Consider the following 24,074-nt stretch of genomic DNA (forward strand, 5'->3'; position numbering starts at 1 on the left):
CAAAAAGAAAAAAAAAGCCAAAACAAACAAAAAACCAACAACAATGGTGTTCAGCATCACAGACAGTCAATGGTTTGTCTTTTTTTTTTTTTAACAAAAATGTTCTGCTCATGAACTCTAGACATTGTAAGAAGTCATTTTTATATTTAATTACCTGACCTTCAATTTGTCTGTCTGTAGAACAACAATTGAACAAAACCTGATTTCTCATCTCTTGCTGTATTTTCAGGTATTCAGCAGGAAGATAAATGGCTGCGCACTGACCAGTAAAAACAGATTACAGCTCTTTTCTTTCTTCTCGCTGCGACGGCGGAGCCTCCCTGCTTTGCATAACGAGCAAGGGAGAATACAATTAATGCAATTACCCACAGCCAGATGACCCCAATCAAGCCATTCAGGAGAAGCAATTATAACGAGGTGGCAGCCACATGAAACTGAAATTTCTATACCAGTGACCCTTTTTCTGTCTGACTGCTGATAATGAAGAGGAGTCTTAAAAAATAACACTGCAGCAACAGCAGCAGAGGTTTTACTTTCTGCATTTAAAAGCAACTGAGGCTGTTTGTTTTACAGGTGAGATTAAGCAACGAAAATGAAATAAATTCAGTCCCAGTTGTATAATTTAACCATGTGCAACGACTCAAGTAATGTGCTTAAGGACAAATTTGAAGTACTTGTACTTTACTTGAGTGTTTCTATTATATGCAGCTTTATACTTCTCCCCCACTACATCTAAGAGGCACATATTGTATTTTTTACTGCACTACATTAGTCTGACAGCTTTGGCTAGTTTTATAGATCACTGGATGTGTTTATGTTGAATGTGATAGACTAAAAGACTGAAAAATCTCTTGGATCGGCTGGAAAATGCATCGCTGCAAAGCAGGAAGTAGTGCTGTTTTTCTGACATATATCTATATTTATCATATCAGCATTTGATAACAAAGTAGAAGGTGGATGGTGTGTCGCCCATGCATACAGCTACCAAACTGCAGACCATTGTTTGAGACCAACAAACAACAAAACTGTTTTTTTAGTACATCATTTCTGTGTTTCCAGTGGCTTTTCAGACTCAAAATGTGGATATTTTGTAGCAACCTGTCTGTGTTTTCCTAGTGGAGACAATGGCACAAAAAGTGATTGTTTTTAACCAAGACATTGCTGCTCACTAAGGTTAGATGGCTACCAAACTGCAGACCACCAATGGAGACCAACAAACAACAAAACTGACACTTTAGCATTTTTCCAGCTACTTTTCAAGGTCCAAACATGGATGTTTTATAACAACGCTTTTGCAGTTTTCCAAAATTTTTTGTAGCAACCCTTTTGAAGTTTTTCAGTAGCATTTTAGGCTCCAAACATTGATGTTTTGTAGTGACCTGTGTAAATGCTTTCCATTATATTTTCTAGGCTTTAAACGTAGATGTTTTGACAACTGCTTGATGTGTTTCCATCAGATTTTTAGGTTTCAAATGATGCTGTTTTTCTGGCAATCTGTCTACATTTTTCCAGCAGCTTGTAAGATTTTAAACTTAGATGTTTTGTAGTAACCAATCTTCGTTTTTCCATTGACTCTTTGGGGCTCCAAAGTGGATATTTTACAGCAACCAGTCTGTGTTTTTTTCTTCAGCTTTTTGGGTGACTTGCAGTGACCCATTGGTGTGTATAGTGTGACAAAAAACAATAACTTTTGACGGAGACATTGCTACTTTTCCTGCCAGGATAGAATCGGACAAAATGGGATCATTTCCAAATCATTACCCAAGAAGTTTTTCTTTTGCCAAAATGCACCACATCAGTCTTACTTTAAACAGTTTTTGCAAACCTTATTTTATTCATCAAAAAAAAGTCCTTTTCAGGAATAAAATGAAATCGTCGGCATACAGGAAGACAAAGAAGATTACACGTCACGCCTAATGTCATAATTGATGACTTCAGAGCCGCCACCTGCTTATTTGTTGTCGTGGTATCATGTGTTTGCAACACCTGGTGACAACAGCTGGACGTCTCCATCTGATCAGACCTGAGAGCAGGAACATCCTGACGGCCGCGAGCTCTGCATGAATGAATGTATTCGGTATGTGATGGGATGTGACAGGTTAGTCTCTGCATGCCGCTGCTGTTGGGAGGCAGAGAGGACTGTCCTCAGGTTGCCACGGCTACCAACAATCTGGCATGGCAGGTGAGCTTTCTTTTCCTCCTTCCTCCCCGAGGGTGAGAGGCTTTGAATTAATTCTGCTTTAGACCTTGTATCTTCTTTTTTTCCCCCACTCCACAGCAGCTGGAGATGGAGGCGATACGGCGGCCACAGATGACTGACAGACGTGATGCAGGGCTTGAGAAAAGACGTGCTGGACTCTGCAGGGTGGATGTTTGGAGGTCAATGCCAGTGCCCTCTAACAGCACTGTTACAGTTAAATTATGGATATTTTCAGTGATTCTGCTCTTTGCCTCTGTTCTGTGCTCAGTTTGAGGATAAACTGACTATGTGCTTTTCTCAGGAGGTGATACTGTATCATGTACCTTTGCTTTGTTTGCCACCACCTATACAAATCCATAATTCAGTGGTATATGAGGCGAAGCAGGAGCTGCGGCCTGACTGACGGCAGCCGGCTCACCTCCATGTTTGACCGCTAAAATGAATAATGACCATACGGATTGTTTTTATTTGTGTACGTGACTTTATTACAGCCCACCTTGCAGTGACCTGCTCCACCTGCCTGCATTGATAAAACAGCTCCATTGTGTTCAACAAGGACAGTCGTTTGAAAATTAATATCAGCAGTTAGAAGCCTGCATGAAGGTTTGAAATGCAACACCTAAGGGTTAAACAGCACATAACACAGACGTAATCACACGCTGTTTTGTGACATATGTTGACCTGGTTTGTCAAAAATAGTCAAAACAAAAGGCAGAACTTCACCCCGAGATAATAGTTGACATAATAATTGAAGAAATTACCGGCTTTTAGGTTTTTTGATGACGATACAAAAACAACGTCTTACTCAAACAACTGGTGCTACAGGGAGTCAAAATAAAACAGGTATTCAGATATTTTCCATGTTTTATGTTTTTTATTCAGATGACTAACAAATAATAAATAAGTGTTTTTGTGTTAGTGAGCTGGACGCTGAGTCAGTCCTGAATCAGCAGAGTCATCGTCCTGCAGTCAGTCACTTCCTGTCCAGACCGGCCCGTCCTCGCCACATGGCCCGAGGCTGGCACAGGTCTGCAGGCCGCCGGGCATCGTGTGCTCGTCCAGCCGTTATGTAATCGCCTCCATCAGCGAGTCTGCAACAACCTGCCTGCTGCCACCTCTCATAGTGTCACACAGAGAAACGCAGAGAAAGAGCCACTGACCCCTGAGTCAGGTTTCACGTCAACATTTTGGATTTATAATCCTCTGAAGATAAATATTTTTATATTGAAGGCGTTTGAAACCTGGAGTTATATCACATTCTTGTGCTGTTTTCAGATGTCTTTGCAATTTTTAATCTTTGAACCCTGAGCAAATTGGTGCAATTTTGTTTTCAAAAATATGGGAAACGTATTTTTTCCTTTTTTTCTCTTCTCATTGCTATATTTGCTTTTATTTTTTGTTATTATTATTCATATTATTACCTAATTTCCTAAATTTTATTTCATTATTTTGACGCATTTGACGTTATTTTACATGAAAATTATATATGAAACATAGGATTTAGTTTAGGATGTAAACATGAACGTATAAATGAACCTAATATATAAGGAGGTAACAGGAACATTCTGCCGTGTTTTTCTTAATGGAAATGCAAAATAATGACTGAAGTGGAAGCACAGACTGTGATGATTATCAGCGAGGATAAAGAGCGACCTGCAGAGCAGCCGTTAACTGTGGAGGTGAAAATGAACTGGACCTTTGTTGCTCTGCCGAAAAGCTCCTGTTGAAAAATCAATAGAGTCTCAGTGTTTGTGGATCCATTAGACGAGGGAGGAGAGAGGAAATGTGGTCTGAACTGAGAGCCGCGAGCCAAAAGAGACTGAGAGCGACCCAATGGAGGAACAGCTCACCTCCAAAATAAATGCAGTGCAGTCATACCACAATGGAAAATATTCATTTACACTAATAAAAGGCCTGCATTAAAAGGGTGATTCAATTAAACTAAGTTAAATAAAGTTTTTGCAGCAAGATTTGTTTAGAAACCGTCAGTTTTAGGGATTTTAGTTTTTCAGTTAAAGGAGTAAAAAAAGGAGCACAGAAGGTAGAAACTAGAGAAAGATGCAAAGAATACAAAGACGAAAGGACAGATGGACAGTTTACTTGAACTTGTACAGCGCCTTTCTAGTCTTCCCACTACTCAAAGCGGTTTAATGCAACAAGTTCTCATCCAAAGTCGTCACATATTGCCACTATGCTAGTAGACTTCCTCGTCTACATTTTACGCTTCAGGTATCTTTGCTGTTGGTGTTCCAGGATGTCAGAACCAACTCTGGGATGTCAGCAAAAGCACATGGTTAGGTTCAGAGAAAACATCATGGTTTAGCTCTACATTTATACAGAAAGCTAACACCAGGCTCTCGGGTGAAAGTCCAGGTTTTGTTTGACCCATCCAGCGCCCCTCCAGTCCGTCCTTTGGGGAACTTCCAGCTCTTTATTACATGTTACCAGCAGCATTTAAACCTGACGCCATCCAGCGGCGTATCATGCAGACGCTACCACTTCCACCTGGCTGCGTTCTCAACTGACGCCGTCCATCTGCGTATCATACTGCTGCACCAGGTGCTGCACGGCCAACTGCAACCACCAAAAAAGGTACTATCAGTCCTATTTCAAACTGACGCTGCCTGGCTGCCAAAGGTGGCTTTTGGCGTTGGTGTCTGATGCCGAAAAATGCTGACAAAGTGGCGTAATTGGATGAGAACAGGCTGTTTAACACTACATTCACATTACATACATTTTTCCACTCGCTATTAGTCCTTATGTTGGCAACTGAAATGAACCACAACTTCCCCTGAGGAGATCAGAATTATTTCTGATTCTGATTATTGGGAAAAACTTTAATCTATATTATGATTTATGGTCTAAACTCCTCCGATTGTTATAACAAGACAAGAAATAAACATCAATCAAAGACTGTGTACCAAAGGACGACATTATCCATCAGAAGGTTACAGGTTTGTTGACGTAAATGAGGTCACTGAGGTCACAACGTTTTACAAGCTAAGCTTTTTATTTAATTTTGGCGACACAAGACTTTAAATGTGGATCTGCAGAGAAACCACAAACATCCAGTCATCAGATGAATGTAGAAGAGAATAAAGTACAACAAATCTTCTAAATACTCCACATACTGCAGTACAGTGAATGTACTCCTCGTCTGGTATCCACAAGTGAAGCGGTTTTTGGACTCTGGAAGTGGAAACGTGGTCTTGGCCGGTTGGGCCTCTCTGGCACAATGAGCTGTTTTCTGATCCCAGCGTTCCCAGAGCGTTTGGACGCTGCTGCCCCAGTGATTGATGGAGCTATTCTTATTACTGTGACCCGTTACGTAAAAACACAGTCAGGCCCTAAAAATAAAAGCAGGCTTTTCAGGACATTCATTGTTTGCTTTAGTACGGGACCAGGAATCTGGATCCATCCGTCACCGCTGCCCCCCCACCTCCTCCCCAAATTAGTCACATTAGCGTCGGCCGCGTGCTGCTGTGGATAAAAGTTATTGATGTGAGTCTGCTGTGGCTGAATAAACCGGTCGATGTGGAGAGTTTTCAGCTCTGCTAATACAAAGTGTGTGAAACATGTGAACGTGTCGCAGAGATAGAAAGAGGAAGCTTTCCAGGAAAAACTCAAGAAACGTGGCAGAGTCCACGTCAGCCTGCTGGAAGTGTCCCTTGTGTTTTTTTTGCATAGTTTTGTTTACTGAAATTTTCAAGGCATGCGTGGATCAATAGTTGTATGTATAAGTTTCAATGTCAGTGTCTGGACTGGGAAATATACAAATACCTCTGTACATGGAGATATGGAGAGACATTGAAAGTGATCATAAAAATGTAGTAAAAAGAAAGACAACAACAATAATACTAATTATTATTATAATAGTAACAGAAAAACATAGAAATACATTTAAAAAATAGAAATAACAATAAATAAAAAAAATGTGAAATTAAAAATATTCAAAAATACAATTTCAATGTGGATCAAATCATCATGGAGGGGACAGGTTCATCAGGTTTGACAAACCCAACCACCAGAAAATTGGCATTTTATGTTTTTGCCAACCACCATAATTTTGTAGCGGATATGCTAAAGCTTTCAATTTCTTTACGTGTCAGCAATGCTGAGGTTAATGTGTGGTTAGATTTAGTCACAAAATGCTTGGTTATGCTTAAGAAAAGATTATGTTATGTTAAAAACCCTCATGTTTGATGGCTAAAAAGCTGCTGGAAACTCAGTGACGACTCACTACAACACACAACTGATTTTGTTGTTTGTTGGTCCTGAATAAAGGTGTAGGTTTTGTTTTAACAGTGGGGGGCGCACATATGAAACAGTAGGTTTGAGGCCCTTCACCAAAAGATTTAGATGTGTGTTGTAAATGTCTATAATTATGTCAGAATAAACTCCTCTGTTACTTTCATGCTTTTATTTTGGAGGAGAATTTGTCACAGCACATTGTAACTGCATCTGTTTGAATCGTGTTTAACACAGGACTTTAAAGTTAACGGATAATGTCTGTTCACTCTGCTTCTCCAGACTGAAGACAAAAGGTTTTTGATTCACATCTGTTGCTTTTGTGTTTTATGTTTTTTTTTTCATCCCACTACTTTTGGGAATTAAAGTGACCGTTGTTTTTTTCCAAATTTGATCTTTTGGAATATCCTTAAACAGCTCAAATCAAAGGCATTTGTGCAGCACCTCTGTCTGCACAGCGTGCCGATGTACGACATCATCAGAAGTTATTGCACATAATAAACAGTGATTATACTGAACTTTACAGCACGAAACAAAAAGACACCAATAAAATGTAAAAAAATAAAACATGAAATAAAGGAAAACAACCAATTAAATACAGGGAACAAGGATAATAATAAAAACCAAAAGTTTGTGCTCAGATGACGTCTCGGCTCCTAAACTTTAATTCCTCAGAATCAAACAGCAAACTGTAAAAGTGTCTTTACTGCAGCTGTAAATAAACTGCTTCAGCTCATCGCTGCACGTCTTTCTGCGTAAAAACGCGTCTGTGACGGCTGAAAAAATGACTGAAGTCATTGATTGTGATGGGACCTTCCTCCACAGTAACACACATAATGAGAGTAAATCTCCTAAACTGATGTGATGTGATGGATTCTGCATCGACTGTGTAATTATGTTTCTCCACACGAGCTCTAATGTGCTTGTCGTTATTCTGTGGCTGTTTGTGTTGGTGTCGGGGGGAGGGGAGGTTATTCAGAGCTCTGTGTGTGTGTGCGTGCGTGTGTGTGTGTGTGTGATAGTCTGGCAGTTTCATCAACCATGCTAATAGAGTCTGGAGAGGTCACGGCTGCACATGTCTGCAGATGAAAATAACAGTATGTGAAACTGCTGTTTGCTTTTTATAACGTCAGCAACACAAACGGAAACGTGAAGGTATCGTCCCCACAGAGCTGCCGACAGGCTGCTACAGCAAATACAAGGACACGCTGTCTAAACACGCTGTTTTGTCTTATTCTTGAGTCCTTTCAGTCATAAAAAGTCTTAATAATTACAAAAAAAATTAATAAAGAAAATCACCAAATGTTTTGAAGCCAGTTTTTTAACTCCGTAGCCACAGTGTGGAACACAATATTCATATTAATCAAATCCACCTTAAAAACAATAATTAACATGACGATTAACTATACTAATGAGGTCAAACTTCAAGATCACAAATTAATTATCTTGTTATCTCAAGAGGATAAAGTTGTTTAAAGAGTTAATGACTTTGTCTTTTTTAAAAAAGCAGTGTTAGTTTCTTTTTGATTGTATCATAAGACTTTTTCAGACAGACTTTTTCTAAAGACAACATGTTGCTCATATTGCTGAACTCACTGAGAATCAACAGCTCTGCATGTTTTTAGGGCTACAACTAATGATATTTTTTATTACTGACTATCTTGATTATTTTTTCAGCGTACTAGAAAACACCTTGAAAACAGTCAGAAAATAGTCAAAACATTGTGAAAATGTGCAACCAACAGCTCAGACGCTTGGAGAAAATGCTAACATTGGACGTTTTTGCAAACTATACATCACATTAATTTTGTATGTTTCATAAGTATCATGTCAACATTTCTGTGACATTAGTTCTGATTACAGGTATATGAGCTGAGTTTGGGAATGATGGGAATGGGTTACGTTGGCTGGACAACTACCAGGCTGCACACTGACAGCACTTACTGCGATGATTTGCCGCCAAAATTGAGTGTTTTTAAGCAAACATTGGTAGCATTTCCACTTTATACAGTGGCAGTTATAGCGGGTGTTGTGTAGTGATATATTGGTGGCATTTCATGATTTTGCCCCCAAAACCTGGTGTTTTTAGGACATCAGCGGCATTTCCAGCCGATATTGTGCCACCAAAAGCATGTTTTATAGTGAAATATTGATGGCGTTTCCAGCCCTGATTGTGCCATCAAACGTGTCCTTTAATTTAGACATCTGCAGTGTTTTCCAGGCCTGCTTGTGCAACCAAAAGCGAGTGTTTTTAAGCCCAACATTGGCAGCATTTCCAGCCATGATTAAGCCACCAGAAGTTGGTGTGTTTTCAACGTAACTGTGCCACCAAAGGCAGGTATCTTACTCAAAAACAATATTAAAACCAATGTCCGTAGTGGCCAAACAGTGAAATTATGCCCGTCACGCGATGCTATGCTGCCCCAAAAGACTGTAAATCAGTGGATACTGATACTGTGTGTCCTGAAATTGTATGTTTCTGGCCTTTTTTTTTTAAATTTAGAATTGATGATTGATTTCATGTTAGTGTTTCTCCTTTATGGATGAAAACTTCAGTGCTACACATGTTTCAAAGTGGCCTGCTGGGCTTTTAATGTGAGGTTAGGGAGCTCATTGTGGTTTTATGGTTTAATGGTTGGTGCCATTTATCGTGGCGGATTGGGAATCGTGCTTCTGCATCCTGTTTGCATTTAGCAGATTATTTGACATGAACAGGAAACTTAACTACTGGCAAATATTTGGACTCATGGCTTTAAAGTTTCTATTGAAACAACATTTCTTTCGTGTCAGCTGCAGGCGTGATCGTACAGAATGACAGTCTGACATTTAAAGTGGATCACTATTAACCGGCAGCACGAGCCGCTGTGTTTTGTTGTGGAGGGGCGGACGCAGCAGGAAACGAATCCATCACTTTGCATGCTGGGACCCTGCTAGTGAACCATGTAATCTCCTAATGCATCCCAGGAGACGAGCGATTCCTGACATCAGTAACATCTGAAGACAGTCATCATGCAGCCGGAGACTCACTCACATTACCGGCGCAGTCACCTTGACCCAGCTGGCAGCTGTGAGGAGTAAACAACAAACAAATATCCGTTTGTTGTGATGCATCTGGACTCGTACTCCAGGATTAATGTTTCTGACTGTAACTGAAGGAGGAAGTCGACACTTACTGTTCTCTGATGTCTGAGGCTGACATAGAGTTGAGGAGTTTTATTTTGAAGGCAGTTTTGAAGCTCCATGTTTATGCATCTTAACTGGATATCATTATTTTCTTTTGTGGTGTTTATTCGGTTTTGGTCACCCTCTCCATAATCTCCAGAAATGATGTTAAATAAAGGCAAAAATGATAAAAACAAGACCTGTGTGTGGGTCATTCAACATCACGAGTCGTTGGTTTGTTTGCACATAAAAGGCTTTTATATTTTAATGTTACATTTACACAAACAATGTACAATAGATGTTTATTACAGCAGCTGCAACAACAACATAAGCAATAAAGTGCATTACCTGTTTAATAAAAAATAAACAATATTTACTCACGTATTTACATATAAATACTTATACATATGTTTTTATTTAAGTAATTGGATTTTTAATCATGTAAAAGTGTTTTATTACTTTCTTACTTTTACCTAGTTACATATTTATATATTTACAATGTGCATGTTTTATTTACATAGATGTTTACTGACTCATGCATATATTGTCTTATATACATGTAGATGGTATACACTGACTTATATATATGTATATATGTGTTTTTTTGTTTGTTTGTTTTCCAGAGGGAGATTATATTATCATAGCAGCAACATATGACACAAATAAATTAAAACAACAGTGAAAACACAGTAGGCCATGTGACTAAAAATACACATATGAATAAATATACTGTATGTGCATTTCAGGTTACTGCAGTTTAGTCACATGTAGCAAAGGTAGATGATGTGCTTGCTTACATACAGACAGACAGTCAGTATTTACTTATTTATTTTACATATTTATATGGTTCATTACCTTTTTATATAATTATTTGTTGGCACATTATCGGCAACATTCAGAGGAGGTTGTTCAGCTCGTATGACTGCAGCTGCAGTGAGCTGAAACGTCCCTGATCTGAATACTAAAAACCACTGAAGATAATTGATTGTATGCTCCAGATTGTATCATGCTAAAATACATCTTCTCTGCACTTTTAATGCGAATGAGTCATCGTCAGTATAACATGAAAACGCTTTCTTTTCCTTCGACCTTTGCTCCCGCAACAGATCCGCGGAAACACCTTTTCTTTCTGTCTTTGACTCTTTTGGGTCATTACTGCTGCTCCGTTAATAATAACAGAGCGCTCGCAGGTCTTTAATGAATCCGGACGTGTCATTGACGTCAATTAAAGATTAATGTCTCTCCTGCTGAGATAACTGCGAATCCTCCTGATGAACTTACCCAATTATTCTCCACAGAGATATGAACATCTTTAAACGCTCGCTAAAGCTTCGGTTACGCAAAAGATAAAAACATACTTTTTTAAAGATCATCTTTAAAAATATATATAACAAATGAGACTTTAAATCACAGATTATGTCCGTAGGCCAGAGTGTCATTATATTCCAGCATTTTACTCTTGAAGATGAAACCTCCTGAGTTTGTTCGTCTCAGATTCGACAGAGAAAATCTTCCAGTAGTTTCCCACATGACAGAATTTCCTCAGAGATTCCCGTCAGCTCCCTGAAACATTAACCCAGTTTCTGTTAGGAGTTAAAACCAAGACGACCCTCAGTGTTCAGTCGCTCAGTCAGAGGACGCACAGCTTCATATTTATCCTGCGACACTGTTGTTAGAGGTACAAACTTCACATCCAACAGGATGAAAAAGTGATTTTTATGAAACACTTTGAACAAAAGTGGACCATGGACAGATTAAAAGCTGAACTTGAGCTGATGTGTTTTGGACTTAAGGATTTTGGTGATTATTAGAATAAATGAAGCATACAAACATACATACATTTCATTCAAATTAGTAGCTCATGAATGAGACTTAATGAGGCCAAATGTTCGGCGGCCCTGAGACCTTAAAGCGCTGCAACCCAAGAAAACGCATGCAAAAAAAAAACAGATGAAAAATCTAAAAAAATTAGACAAAAATGTTGCATTGTACGTTTCAGCAAACCACAGATAAGCTAAATTTGTGCATTTATGCAGCTGATACGTTGAAACTTAACATTTTAACGATTCTGTGGTTAACATGAGGTTATGTTTAAACACAAAACCCTTTTGGAGAAGATTGAGTTTTATCATAAAATATCCTCACAATCGCTGCAGGAGATACCACGGTGACGCTAAAAACACCAAAGTTTAGTGACACAAACGCAGCTGGAAATGCCACAATGTTTCACTGAAATACATCCAGGTTTGGTGGAAAAATGCTGGTAGAAACACTTTGATGTGTCACTAAAAAAAACGAAGTTTGGTGGCACAAAACCAGCTGGAAACGCCACAATGTGTTGTTAAAAAACACAAAGGTTTGGAGCACAATCGGTGTTAAAAATGTTGCGATGTGGCACGAAAAATTGGTGACAAAAATGCAGCTAGAAACTCCATGAAGTTTTACGTAAAAACATGTAGTTTTACCCAAAAAACAAATGGCAATAAAATTACTTAAAAATTATTTTTAAAAAGAGGGGAAGATTATTAGAAAATTTTCCAAAAACAGAGAAAAATGTCCAAAAAAACTATTTAGACTCTTTTTTTTTTTTTTTGTTTTTTAGGCAGTTTTTAGGACTTTTTTGTATCAGTAATATTCTTGTAACTTTTTTTTGCTCATTTTTGAGCCTTGTCTTTTTAAGTTGCCTTCTCCCCAATTTATTTAAAGAAATCAAACCATCGTGCTTCAAAGGGTTAAGTGGCAGTGCGTTGAACTCTCAGTGCCGCTGTATTAAAGGTTAACGTGGTCCATAGTAACATCAATGTGTCAGTAAAATATTAACGCTTCTTTTGAACTCAAGTTTCGTTGCTCTTGATATTTTCTTGACCTCACGCGTCCTGACGGAGCGACTCCGTCTGACTGAAGGTGTTGATGAATAATAACCAGCTGTCTCTCAGCTCGCTTACTGTCAGCTGTCACATCTCACGCTGTAATTTCATCTAACTAGATTCATTTAATTACACAGGACCTGATGTTGAAGACGTGCGGCTCCCTGCAGAGCTGCAGGAGGAGAGTCACTGACTCTGGACCCGAGTGTATCGACACCCGGCCGCTAATATAATGAAACAAATTAAGAGTCAAATTAAATCACTTTGCTTCGTCCACGTTCCTGTGACTGATTTAAAGTTCAGCGTTAAGATTTCAGCCAACACTGTTGGGACGCGTCCCACATTATGAGGCCGTGTCATGTGATCATTTCACATCCGAGGTAATCACGCTCATGTCCTAATTTCACACTTCATTTCCAATTTAAAGCAGCATATATGTTCACACTGCTCAGAAAACTCAGAGATTTCAGTACGTACATTTATTTGGCTTTATTTTGAGTGTCTCCTCAAACGCCACTGTCTCAAAAAATAAACTTCAAAAAGAGAATTTATGAGCTGCTCATAGCTGGAAAAAGTAATATTAGAAATTTAAATCAGTCTTGAAAAACAGGACATCACTCAGGATATAATATTTAAAACTGTCCCTTTGTTTGTGATAGTAATGAAAACACTGACATAGAAACTATTATAATATAAGGTTTGCAAGCAAAGCCACTCAAAATAAATATATATAGATGAATCAAATTTTAGAAACAAGTTTCATACACAAGTTTTATAAACATCTTAATAATTTTCTAACATGATGTAATATAGAAGACAAAAAAGGTTTTATTTTTTAAATTTTTTAATTTTTAATTTTTTTTTATTGAGTCATTGCTTTTGTCAGAAGCTTTTCAGCCCCCAGTCTAAGTTTTTTTTTCTTTGTTTTTTTCTCTGTTTTAGCTTTTTTACTCTCCAAACGTGGATGTGTTTTGGGAGCATGTTGCTGTTTTTCCTGCAGCTTTTCACTCTTCAAACACAGGTGTTTTTTAACGACCAGTGGATCAGCAGATTTAAGTTACTGACCTTCTAAAACAGCCAACATGCTGTTGGGGTTCCTCAAACTGGTTGGCATGTTTTTGCTGTGATATTGGAGCTCACAGCGACCCTGCGACCTCCAGGATTTCAGCCATTTTTCATGTCAGGCTCTTAAACGTTTTTCAGAACTGTACGGTAAAAAAAAAAAAAACATATTCACTAACATTCATTATAATGACAGCGTAAAGGCTTGGGAAAACCCCGCCATACACTGTGTGTGTATTTAAACTGTGTGGCAGAGTGTAATGGTCAGTAGTAATGGGACCCAGTATATCCCAGTGGTGCTGCATGTCAGCTCCAGTGAACCATTCATAACCAGCAGACAGTAAAACAACCTGAGGAGCAGCTCATGCATGAAGTCGTGCAGCTACAGTTCGTGTTCTCATGGATGATGAAACGCTCCCGGTTTAATCATCACAACGAAAGAAAAACAACTGCGTTAGAAAATATCTGATTCTTTGATTAAAAAAAAGGGAAAAGAGACAAAAAAGCCTGAGTGAGAGACGTCAACTACAACTCCCAGGGTGCATTTCACCAACAAACGCCCAGTCACAGAGGTTTGGAGTCCCTCACAGTGAGCTGAAGCTGAAGATTACACTTTGTGGAGGAATTTGCTGCCGCTCTGATTCAGACCTCTGACCGGCTTCTTCTCCATAGCAACAGCAGCAGAGGCTCATGGGGGTTGTAGTATTGAAATTCATCCACCAAACTGTTCCCCAAAATCAAAATGACACATTTTCCAAAACATGGAGTGCTACTTTTCAGTCTAGATCAGGGATTCTCAACTGGCTTTGTTTGAGGGCCACTTTTGCAAAATGATAGAAGGCGAACGGCCAGTTTCAGCAGCCTCATGTTTCTAGGATTTTAGGACATTTATAGGATTTTAGGACTTTTATTGGATTTTAGGACGTTTCTAGGATGTTAGGTTGTTAGAACATTTCAAATTTTTTTTTAGGACATTTCTAGAATTTTATGAGGTTTCTAGAATTTCAGGATATTTCTAGGATTTTGGGAAATTTCTGAGATTTGTTGAAAACTTGTTGAAACAATGACAACTGGTCACAATATGAACATAAAATATTATTAAATTATTTTTTCAAGAATTTACAACTCTACTAATGTCCCAGCAGGCGTTAGGAGTCGCTGTAGCTGCATGTGTAAGAGACTTTTCACGCTGCATTTTCAGAGATTGTAAACAGAGAATTGACGTAGCTACTCTAATTCCTGCTGGTCTAATTGGTTTATATATTATTTTATCTTATTTTGTTGGGTTTACTCATGTGCTATTATCTTTTATTGGACTAGTTTTGTTCTTTAATTCACATGTATTACGAGCGCAGTCTCAAACAGATGCACAGCAAGTCTGTGCACATGCACGTTTCTACAAAAGACTAAAAACAACAGTTTGAGCATCTGGTCTGTGGTTTCAGTTTCCTACAGCATCATTAAGCATGACTCTGCTTTATAGGTGTTTTAGGAATATTTTAATGAAATGGTCGAAACATTTTGCAGATGGATTAAATCCAAACTCAACATGACTGCAGGCAGCTGCATGAATCAAAAACATATCACAAACACCAAATGGTTTTATATTAACATTTTCTGCAGAACATGTTTGTGTTTGTCTTCTGCTGCTGAGACAGACATCCGAAACGAGACTATTTCTGCCAGCGGAGCGATTTAGAGAAACAGAACTGAAACTCCTCAGCTGCCCTTTATCTGATCATCTCCGGGAGCCGGACGTTTGTCAGATTAATGTGACATTTAAGGTTTGACTGTGACTGTAACTGTGACATGAGACTGGATGAGGCGACCTGCTCGCAGACGTTCCTGCGGTTCAACAGGAAACAGAAACCTGGACAGAAACAGGGACGACGAGCTGCCAGAGAATCCACCAGAGACCCAGATTGGCATTTAAAAATATGTGGACACAAGTCTGAAACTAGCAACTGGTGTGTGTGTGTGTGTGTGTGTGTGTGTGTGTGTGTGTGCGTTGCAGGCGATGAGCTCACAGAATACAGGAAATGAGGTAGTGCCAGACTGCAGAGGTCATCTGCAGGCAGCTGAAGTCGGGATTTCAGCATGAGTCAGACCGTCAGGAGCTGAATGATGATGAGCCGAACACACACACGGGGAGAAATAAGAGACGTTTCAAAAGAAGTTTGGAAATGTTGCATCATTAAACTTTAAGGCCTCGTCCTCTTTTTGCCCCGTGAGCGTCTGACTGGAGGACGATCCATCAGAATGAGGAGTCAGAGACCGCTGACCGCACACGTCTTCATGTCACCAGTAGTTGACAAGATGCAACACGGTTTAAAAGGACAGTTCACCCCAAATTTAACATATTTGTCATCTTATCTGCAGTGTCATTTATCAGTCAAGTTCAGGGACGCTCAACATGTTTTGCCTGGGGGCCACTTTTTGGGGGCCAGACCAAGAGAGACCAAGGGCCAGATGCAGCAGCACCATACGTGCTTCTATGATATTAGGACATTTCCAGGATTTTATGACGTCTTCAAGATTTTAGGAAGTTTTTAGGATTTTACAACGATTTAGATTTTATGACATTTCTATGATTTTAGGACATCAGGGGCTTAGTGAGGATGTCTGTCAGGGGTGTGGGGATCCTCCACAGGGACTTTTCTTTGGTAAACAAGCTCTATTTTGGTGCTGTTTTATGCACTCTGGCATCTTTTATATACTAAGTATGAAAACAATTCCCAGTATGAATCACTTTATTTTTATTGTGAATTAGAAAAGGGTTTGGAGCCATCAGGCATGAATATCTCGTGAACTGTTCCTTTAAGTCTGCATTTTTCTCCACTGCTGTATTTATTGTATTGTGAAGCACTTTGTGAAGTTTTGGTCTCAAAAGAAAAAAAATGCATTTCTAAAGTTTACATTATCCAGAGAATTTATTAAAATTAATAACATGCTCAAAAATATTTCAACTGATTTTTAAAAAATATTTTTTGCATATAGGAAGAACTGTTGAACATATTCCTATCAATTTCCCATGCAGTTTGAAAATAATTTCTTCATTTAAATTTTTCTTATCACAAGTTTCTTTTTAAGCGAAATTCAGTATTTAATATAAACTAAAACGCTAAATATGTTGAGACCCAGTTTACAAAAAACTAAGGTCATTTTACATCATTTCTTTTATTTTTAACACCATTATGGATTTCAATATCCATAAAATAACAGAAACGTGAGCCTTTTGTTAGTACAGTTACATTCAAACACAGCACTGAATGTTTTTTGTCTCCTGTTATAAAAATGTTTTATTATGTTATTCAAGGTTTTCACCTCACAGGAGGTTTACTTGGAGTCTAATCTTCTGATCTTCTTGTTAAACACTCGTAATTTCTGAATGACTCACACACACTGTATCTCCTCTCTGCTGGTTAGAAATGCAAATCTGTTTTTTCCTTTTGGTGTCATTTTTTCTTTATTTTCCCCCTGCAGCTCCCCCGGGCCATTCCATGGGAAAAGAAACTTTTCCTGCGGCCCTGAGAGAAATCCAGCTATTTTAGGAAAACACGTCACTGCTTTGAGCTGCAGCCCAGAAACTCTCCCTTCTTTCCATCATCCAGCTTTGCTTTTTGTTTTTTTCTCCCCTCTCGACTTGTTGCACAGCGCAGCAGTGTTTACCTTCCTCTCAGAGACATGTTCCTTTGAAACCCAGTCTTTCATGTTTCTCAGAACAGCAGCAAAGAAGAATAAAGCTGTCTTTAGCTTGTTTTTCATGCACAAAGCGACATGCCTGCAGCAGACAGAGCAGAGACATGACAGATCTCTGCAAGTCGTGCACAACTTGTGGAGCAGCTCAGCGTTCAGGGGCTGTTGTAGAAACGTCAGCAAGGTTTCGTCTTGAAACGGCTGCGGCGTGACATTGCAGAGCCTATTTTTTTGTCTCTCTCCCCTTTATGTTTGTGTCCTTTGTGGATGAAAGGATGGGTGGATGGAAGAAGACAAACCCCTGAGCCACAGGTATCATTTAGGATCAAATCATGAATGAAAAGCGTCGATTCTTGCATGAAAATGGCATGTTTTTGCATGACCTGCCTCGCGCTTTCTGCCCTCATTCATAACTGCATGTTTTGCATCACATCACATTTCAGCACAAACGTGATAACCTTGAGACTGTGCCACGCTGGTGAACAACAGGTTCATTGCGTTCACACAAAGTGTCGTGCGTAAAGTCTCCAAATTCGCGATATTTGATCCATAAAAATCGATTTTATTTGCGCGTGTTTGTTGCAAAATATCTGGATGAGATTCATGATGAGCATATGTACGTGCATGTGTGTTTTTATTCCCCCCCTTCAGTGAGAGAGCGTGCACACACACGTCAGCTCGGGGAGGGCAAAGCCTGCTTAAGATGCAGCGAATGTGACAGCCGAGCCGAGAGTCCAGACTACAGCAGCGCGTGGACGGGGAAAAAGGTGAGCGTGGTGGGGGTGGGGGGGCACAAAAATGCCAGTGGAACCAGCTCACCCGCAGACGTGACGCCGACAGAGGAAAAAAGAGAGAGGAAGACACGCGGAGACGCTGGTTTCCAAATACGCGCGGAGGTGTCGGAGGGGGAACAGAGAGGACCGAGGTGCGGGAAGCGTCGCCCTTGTCTGGCGGGGGAAAGATGACAGTGGTGCCCGGAGAGAACCTGGATGAGACTGTGGCACTGGCCGCGCTGTCAGCCCAGGATGTGTACGACCCGGAGCGAGCAGAGAACCAGGAGTGCTGCGAGCGGGTGGTCATCAACATCTCCGGGTTGCGCTTCGAGACGCAGCTGAAGACGCTCGCCCAGTTCCCCTCCACCCTGCTGGGGGACCCGCGCAAGAGGATGCGCTTCTTCGACCCGCTGAGGAACGAGTATTTCTTCGACAGGAACAGACCCAGCTTCGATGCCATCCTCTACTACTACCAGTCCGGGGGGAGGCTCCGGAGACCCGTTAACGTGCCCGTGGACATTTTCATGGAGGAGATTAAATTCTATGAACTCGGGGAGGAGGTGATTGAGAATTTTAAGGAGGATGAGGGGTTTATTAAGGAGGAAGAGCGCCCACTGCCTGAGAACGAGTTCCAGCGGCAGGTTTGGCTCCTCTTCGAGTACCCGGAGAGCTCCGGACCCGCCAGGGGGATAGCCATCGTCTCCGTGCTCGTGATCCTCATCTCCATTGTAATTTTCTGCTTGGAGACTTTACCGGAGTTCAGAGAAGAAGCGAGAACATTTGACGAGCTGCTGGTGGTGAACGGCACGGCGCGCGCAAAGAAGCCAAACCCGTTCACAGACCCGTTTTTCATCGTGGAGACGCTCTGCATAATCTGGTTCTCCTTCGAGCTCCTGGTCAGGTTCCTGGCGTGCCCGAGCAAGCCCGCGTTCTTCAAAAACATCATGAACACCATCGACATAGTGGCGATCATGCCGTACTTCATCACGCTCGGGTTGGAGTTAGCGGAGCACCAGGGGAACGGGCAGCAGGCTATGTCCCTCGCCATCCTCAGGGTCATCCGCTTGGTGCGGGTCTTCCGCATCTTCAAGCTCTCCAGACACTCCAAAGGGCTCCAGATCCTGGGGAAGACCCTGCAGGCGAGCATGAGGGAGCTGGGACTGCTTATATTCTTCCTCTTCATCGGGGTCATCCTCTTCTCCAGCGCGGTGTACTTTGCTGAGACGGACGACCCGGACTCTGGCTTCAGCAGCATCCCGGACGCGTTCTGGTGGGCGGTGGTGTCCATGACCACTGTGGGCTACGGGGACATGTGCCCGGTCACGATTGGGGGCAAAATCGTGGGCTCCCTGTGCGCCATCGCTGGGGTGTTAACCATCGCGCTCCCGGTGCCGGTCATCGTCTCCAACTTCAACTACTTCTACCACCGGGAGACGGAGCACGAGGAGCAGTTCCAGTACACGCATGTGACGTGCGGCCAGCAGCAGCCGCAGTTTGGGGAGTTCAACAAGAGCGACAGCAAGCCGTCACTCACCAAGTCCGACTACCTGGACAGCGAAGACGCGGACTCCATCAAGTACACCAACTGCAGCCCGCATAAAGCGTACACCGGGAAGCTCACCGATGTTTGATTTGTTTGTTTGTTTCTTTTCTCTTTTTTGTCTTCATTTTGGCCCGCAATTACGCATCAGTGGCGCGCTGAGGGGAGTCTTTCGGTGCCATCAAACATCCTGCGCTCTGGTTTGAGTTTGGCGAGCTCCTTATTTCTGCCATCAAAAAAGGGATTCATTAACTTCACAGACGGATTATAGAAGAATTCACATTTACCCCCCTGACACAGTCTTCCATTACGCGCGTCATGAATCAGAGGGGGAAAGCTTTGAAATGATCAGCCTATAGCCAATTGTAGCACTTTATTATTATTATTATTATTAGCATAATGTTTCTCTAAATGCATAATTTATTGCCACAATAATGCAGGTTTAAAGTTTACATTTGCTTTTTTTCTGTCTATCTGAAGCAACACAGGACCAATTTAATCTAAATATACAGACTGATGCAGGAGGCACATGGTGGCTGTTTTTATTATGGTCCCGCGCGCTCACACACGCACACACACCTGTTATTTCACCCTCACGTATTTTCCATTGGAGCTCAGTAGTGGATCAGATGATGTGCAGGCTGGAAGAATCAATTATCCCTAGATTTAAACTTCTGTGAACGGGCTTTGGTGCAAGTCGCCCAAATGTTTCAGCGTTTCTCCAGGAGGTGAAATCCTCCTCAGTTTGTGGAAAAGCATTATGAAATCAGGTGCAGATTATTATTGTATTTTTTTTCCCAAACCAAGAGCGCCACTTTGTGGATGAGAGGGAGTCCTGCGTCTCTCCGGTGGATGCAGTTTCTATAGCAACCTTCCAGACTTTTCTGTATTGTCTGCCACAGGAATGAGAGGACGCAGGCTGTTGGAGATGAGGCTCAGCGAGGCCACGAAACCACCATGTTGTGGAAGCCTCCATGTTGTTTGATTTCACCAGCTGAATCCAGCACACGTTACTTTAATATTCATCAGTAAAAATGATCACGTAGAATACATTTACAGGCAGGTATGTGACCTGTTGTCCATGCACCTTAGTCACAAATGGTCCAAACTGGCTGCAACCAGCAATTATTTTAATTATTTTTTATGTAAGACTCAAAATATGTCAAGAAATGTCCGTCAGAAGTTCCCAGAAACACCATGTAGGTTTTAAAATCATATATATTTTTAATTTTTATTTTAGCTAATTCCACCCTAAAATGATATAAAAGGGGAAAAATTGTCACAAATGTCTTCAAAGATAATATTTTGGTAGTTCGAAGTAGTTTCGAAGCTAAACTGATGCTGCTTTTATACAACGCAGGCACTCGTATTTAATATTTCAGCTGATGTAAACAGTGTTGTGATAAAAATGTCCTGAAGCAGGATATTTTATCATTAACAATCAATCAATACGTTTTGAGCCAAAATCACAGAAATGATAAAAAAATATATAAACTAAACAAAAAACAGAGATGCTCAAAGATGCAAAGATACTAGAAAAAAATATTAATACAACAAAGTTTAGCTGAATGTTGTCAGCATTTCATAAATATTGGCCATGTATGGAAGCCAAAACAGGCCAAAATCTGAATATTTGGCATTAAAATTCACAAGTAAGGACTCGTGCAGTTACTTCAGAAATTAACATGTTTTGAATACCCCATCTTTTAAATTTCCAGTAGTTAAATTCAAATTGTGCAATGTAATTTTTTTAGGGTTCACAAATTCAGATATGAAATTTCACATTATAAAAAAACCATTTGTATAGAACAATTTAAGTTGTAAAAAAGGAAAACAAATCCTTAAAATATTAAGAAAAAAATTGAAATTTCAAAATCCACTTTTCCACAACCCTTGAGCAGACTCCTTCAGCTGAAGAAGATCATGTGATGTGATCAAAAGCTCCAGAACAGCTAAATTGCTTATTTTTTGGCCCGAAGAAATTTAAATCTGAATCAGATCAATTAGACATCCAATGAGGTTATGTTCTGTCACCTGATCCAAGAAAAATAAACAAATAAAAACAACACGTAGGAGTAATTAAATTAGAATTTTTGAAGTTTTTGACATAAAAACTCAGCGATATTTGCATGTCAACATTATGTGTTCAGTCACTTGAAAACTTTTAACATATTTCGGCTTTTTTTTCTTGACAGTGATATTTCTGTGATCAGCTGATTTCAGTATCAGTGGAGCTCTGATTAAAAAAAGAAAATCAGAAAATGCTTAAAATGCAAAATCAGTTTTCACAAAACACAAATTTTTTGTCTCAAATTACTGAATATTTTAGAATTTGCCCTGACAGTTTGCAAACAAACTGACCATTTTCTGTTATATTCAGAGCTTTTATGATTTATTGCACAGTGAAACAACAGGTCACCCCCTGCTGTGTTTGAGGCTCCCAAAATTATCTCCGTCATTAAAGCACCTTAATCATCTGGACTCCGGGGACGAATAATTCAACCAAACCTGTTGGAAAAAGGGGATTTTTTTTCTTTTAACAAACTGAGGGAATAAAAATGGCCCCGGCGGACGTCACGAGCGCCGTCCTGTTGGATTATTAGTTGATGGGTTGACGGATGGAGTTTAACTGCTGAATCATCGACACAGACAGACGGATGGATGGACTGATCGATAACAGACGGGTGGACGGCTTTTCAGCTCAGACGACCAACAGATTCATGACACCGGAGGGCCGGTCACACACAGAGGTGAGTTCAACCACAACAAGTTTATTTATTTATTTATTTATTCACGTTCAATCTGTTGATGTTGTGTCAATAATTTTCTTAATCAAGAGGCATTTTAGCGTCAGTGTCAATCGATATGAAGCTGAATTAATGGCTGTCAGAGGGAATAGTTAATGATTTTTCCACACAGATCGAAGAAATATGTCGTTTTAAAGCTGAATTAATTGATTTTTTGGCCACTAGGGGGCAGAACAGCCTGAAAACAGCACTGACATTTTATCTTAAAGTCTCTATGTTGAAATTGTTGACAGAAATTGAGTTATGTTTGTGTTCACCTGATGAAAGGTTTCGTTTCAACATAAGAAAGTTTTAGGTTCCTCTGCCAGAATATTATGAGCATCAAACACTTGATTTCATGCATTCAGGTGATTTTTTTTAATGCACCAGTTTGTGTGCTTTCAGCATCAGTTTATGGTCGAAATGTCCTTAACCCTTTAAAACCTGGATCATCATCAGTTTTCTTGTTCTGCATTCAGATCCCTTTTACAAGCAGTTAAACCTCTAAACCTGATAAAACTAGTTGGATTTCTTTCAAAAACACACAATAAATTAATACAATTTAAAAAAAATAGAAATGTCCAGGAAACTATATTTATAATTATCCTAAAATATATCTATTTTTTCCAGGGTCATTTCCTGGTTACTCCAGAAAACAAAATAAATAAAAAAAAAAAATAAAAAAAAAGCGGGACATTTCTTAACGAGTTGCTTATTGCCTTTCTCCTACGTTTTTTTCCCCAAAGAAATCCAAACATTTTGGTTCTGTTTAAAAGGCTTTACTGACTCACTGTTTTTCAATACAGGATTTACCATTATCTGGTGGTATTTTAACAGAAACAATGATTATCAGATAAGAAACACAGAATACCAGTTATGCCTGGAAAATCGTTTTCGATGACTCAATTACAGAAAAAAATGACTTGTGAGCTAAAAAAACCAAACCGTGATTTAAGATGGAGACGGTTGTTTATGGACACTCTGTTCTCTGGTGACTAGAAACACTGAAACAACATTTTCCTCTTTTGTTGTTCACTGTTGTTAAAATTCAGCATCATAATGTGTGAAAGCTGCTGACAGATTAAATCAGTCTGAGGCGTCATACAGCTGCAGCACAGCTGTGAGCCTGCAGGTGGCAGCAGCTGCTGCAGAAAGAGACCACAGCTGGATCCTGCTGCTGCCTCAGCTGCATCAAACTGTTTAAAACTCAATTACATTGACGATTACACACAAAAATATATTGTAATGATGGACTTATACTCTACATGTGCCCATGAATCATAACACACACACACACACACACACACACACACACACAAACACACACATATCTATAAATTAAAATACTTTATTATGTGTGCTTTTTTAATGTCCACTCCAATGGAAGAAGACACCACCTGTTTTTTTTCAGCAATTATTAGTATTTTTTTCTTTCCCAGAGTTTTTTTTTGTTAATGCATTTTTATTTTTCAGGTAATTTTCTTGCACCTTTAATTGATTTTTATTTTTTAATTTATTTATTTTACTAATTTCTTGCTGATTTCTGTATATTTTTTTTCTTTTTTAAAGTTGCTTATTGTCTACAACTTTTTTTTTTTATTGGTGATGTTCAGTTAAAAGTCAGACAAAAAATTTAAAGCTCTTCGGAAAAATCAGTGTGAACCTGAAAAGCCATTTTTTGGCTTTTATTTTGATAGAACAAACATTTTTCTCATAAAATCTTCCTCTATAAATGAACAT

General features: G+C 39.7%; 1 protein-coding gene across 1 annotated transcript; it reads left to right on the forward strand.

Moving 5' to 3' along the window:
- Window positions 1-17,868: 17,868 nt before the first annotated feature.
- LOC121961596 (shaker-related potassium channel tsha2-like) lies at window positions 17,869-20,814 on the forward strand. The gene has a single exon (XM_042511653.1). The coding sequence runs from the start codon at window positions 18,197-18,199 to the stop codon at window positions 19,637-19,639; it is 1,443 nt and encodes a 480-aa protein (XP_042367587.1). The 5' UTR covers window positions 17,869-18,196; the 3' UTR covers window positions 19,640-20,814.
- The last annotated feature ends 3,260 nt before the right edge of the window (window positions 20,815-24,074 follow it).

The sequence above is a fragment of the Plectropomus leopardus genome, chromosome 22 (assembly GCF_008729295.1).
Source record: "Plectropomus leopardus isolate mb chromosome 22, YSFRI_Pleo_2.0, whole genome shotgun sequence".
Lineage (NCBI taxonomy): Eukaryota > Metazoa > Chordata > Actinopteri > Perciformes > Serranidae > Plectropomus > Plectropomus leopardus.

What these genes read in the sequence shown, in the direction of transcription:
- LOC121961596 (XM_042511653.1), top strand. Translation starts at nt 18,197, where the DNA reads ATGACAGTGGTGCCCGGAGAGAACCTGGATGAGACTGTGGCACTGGCC.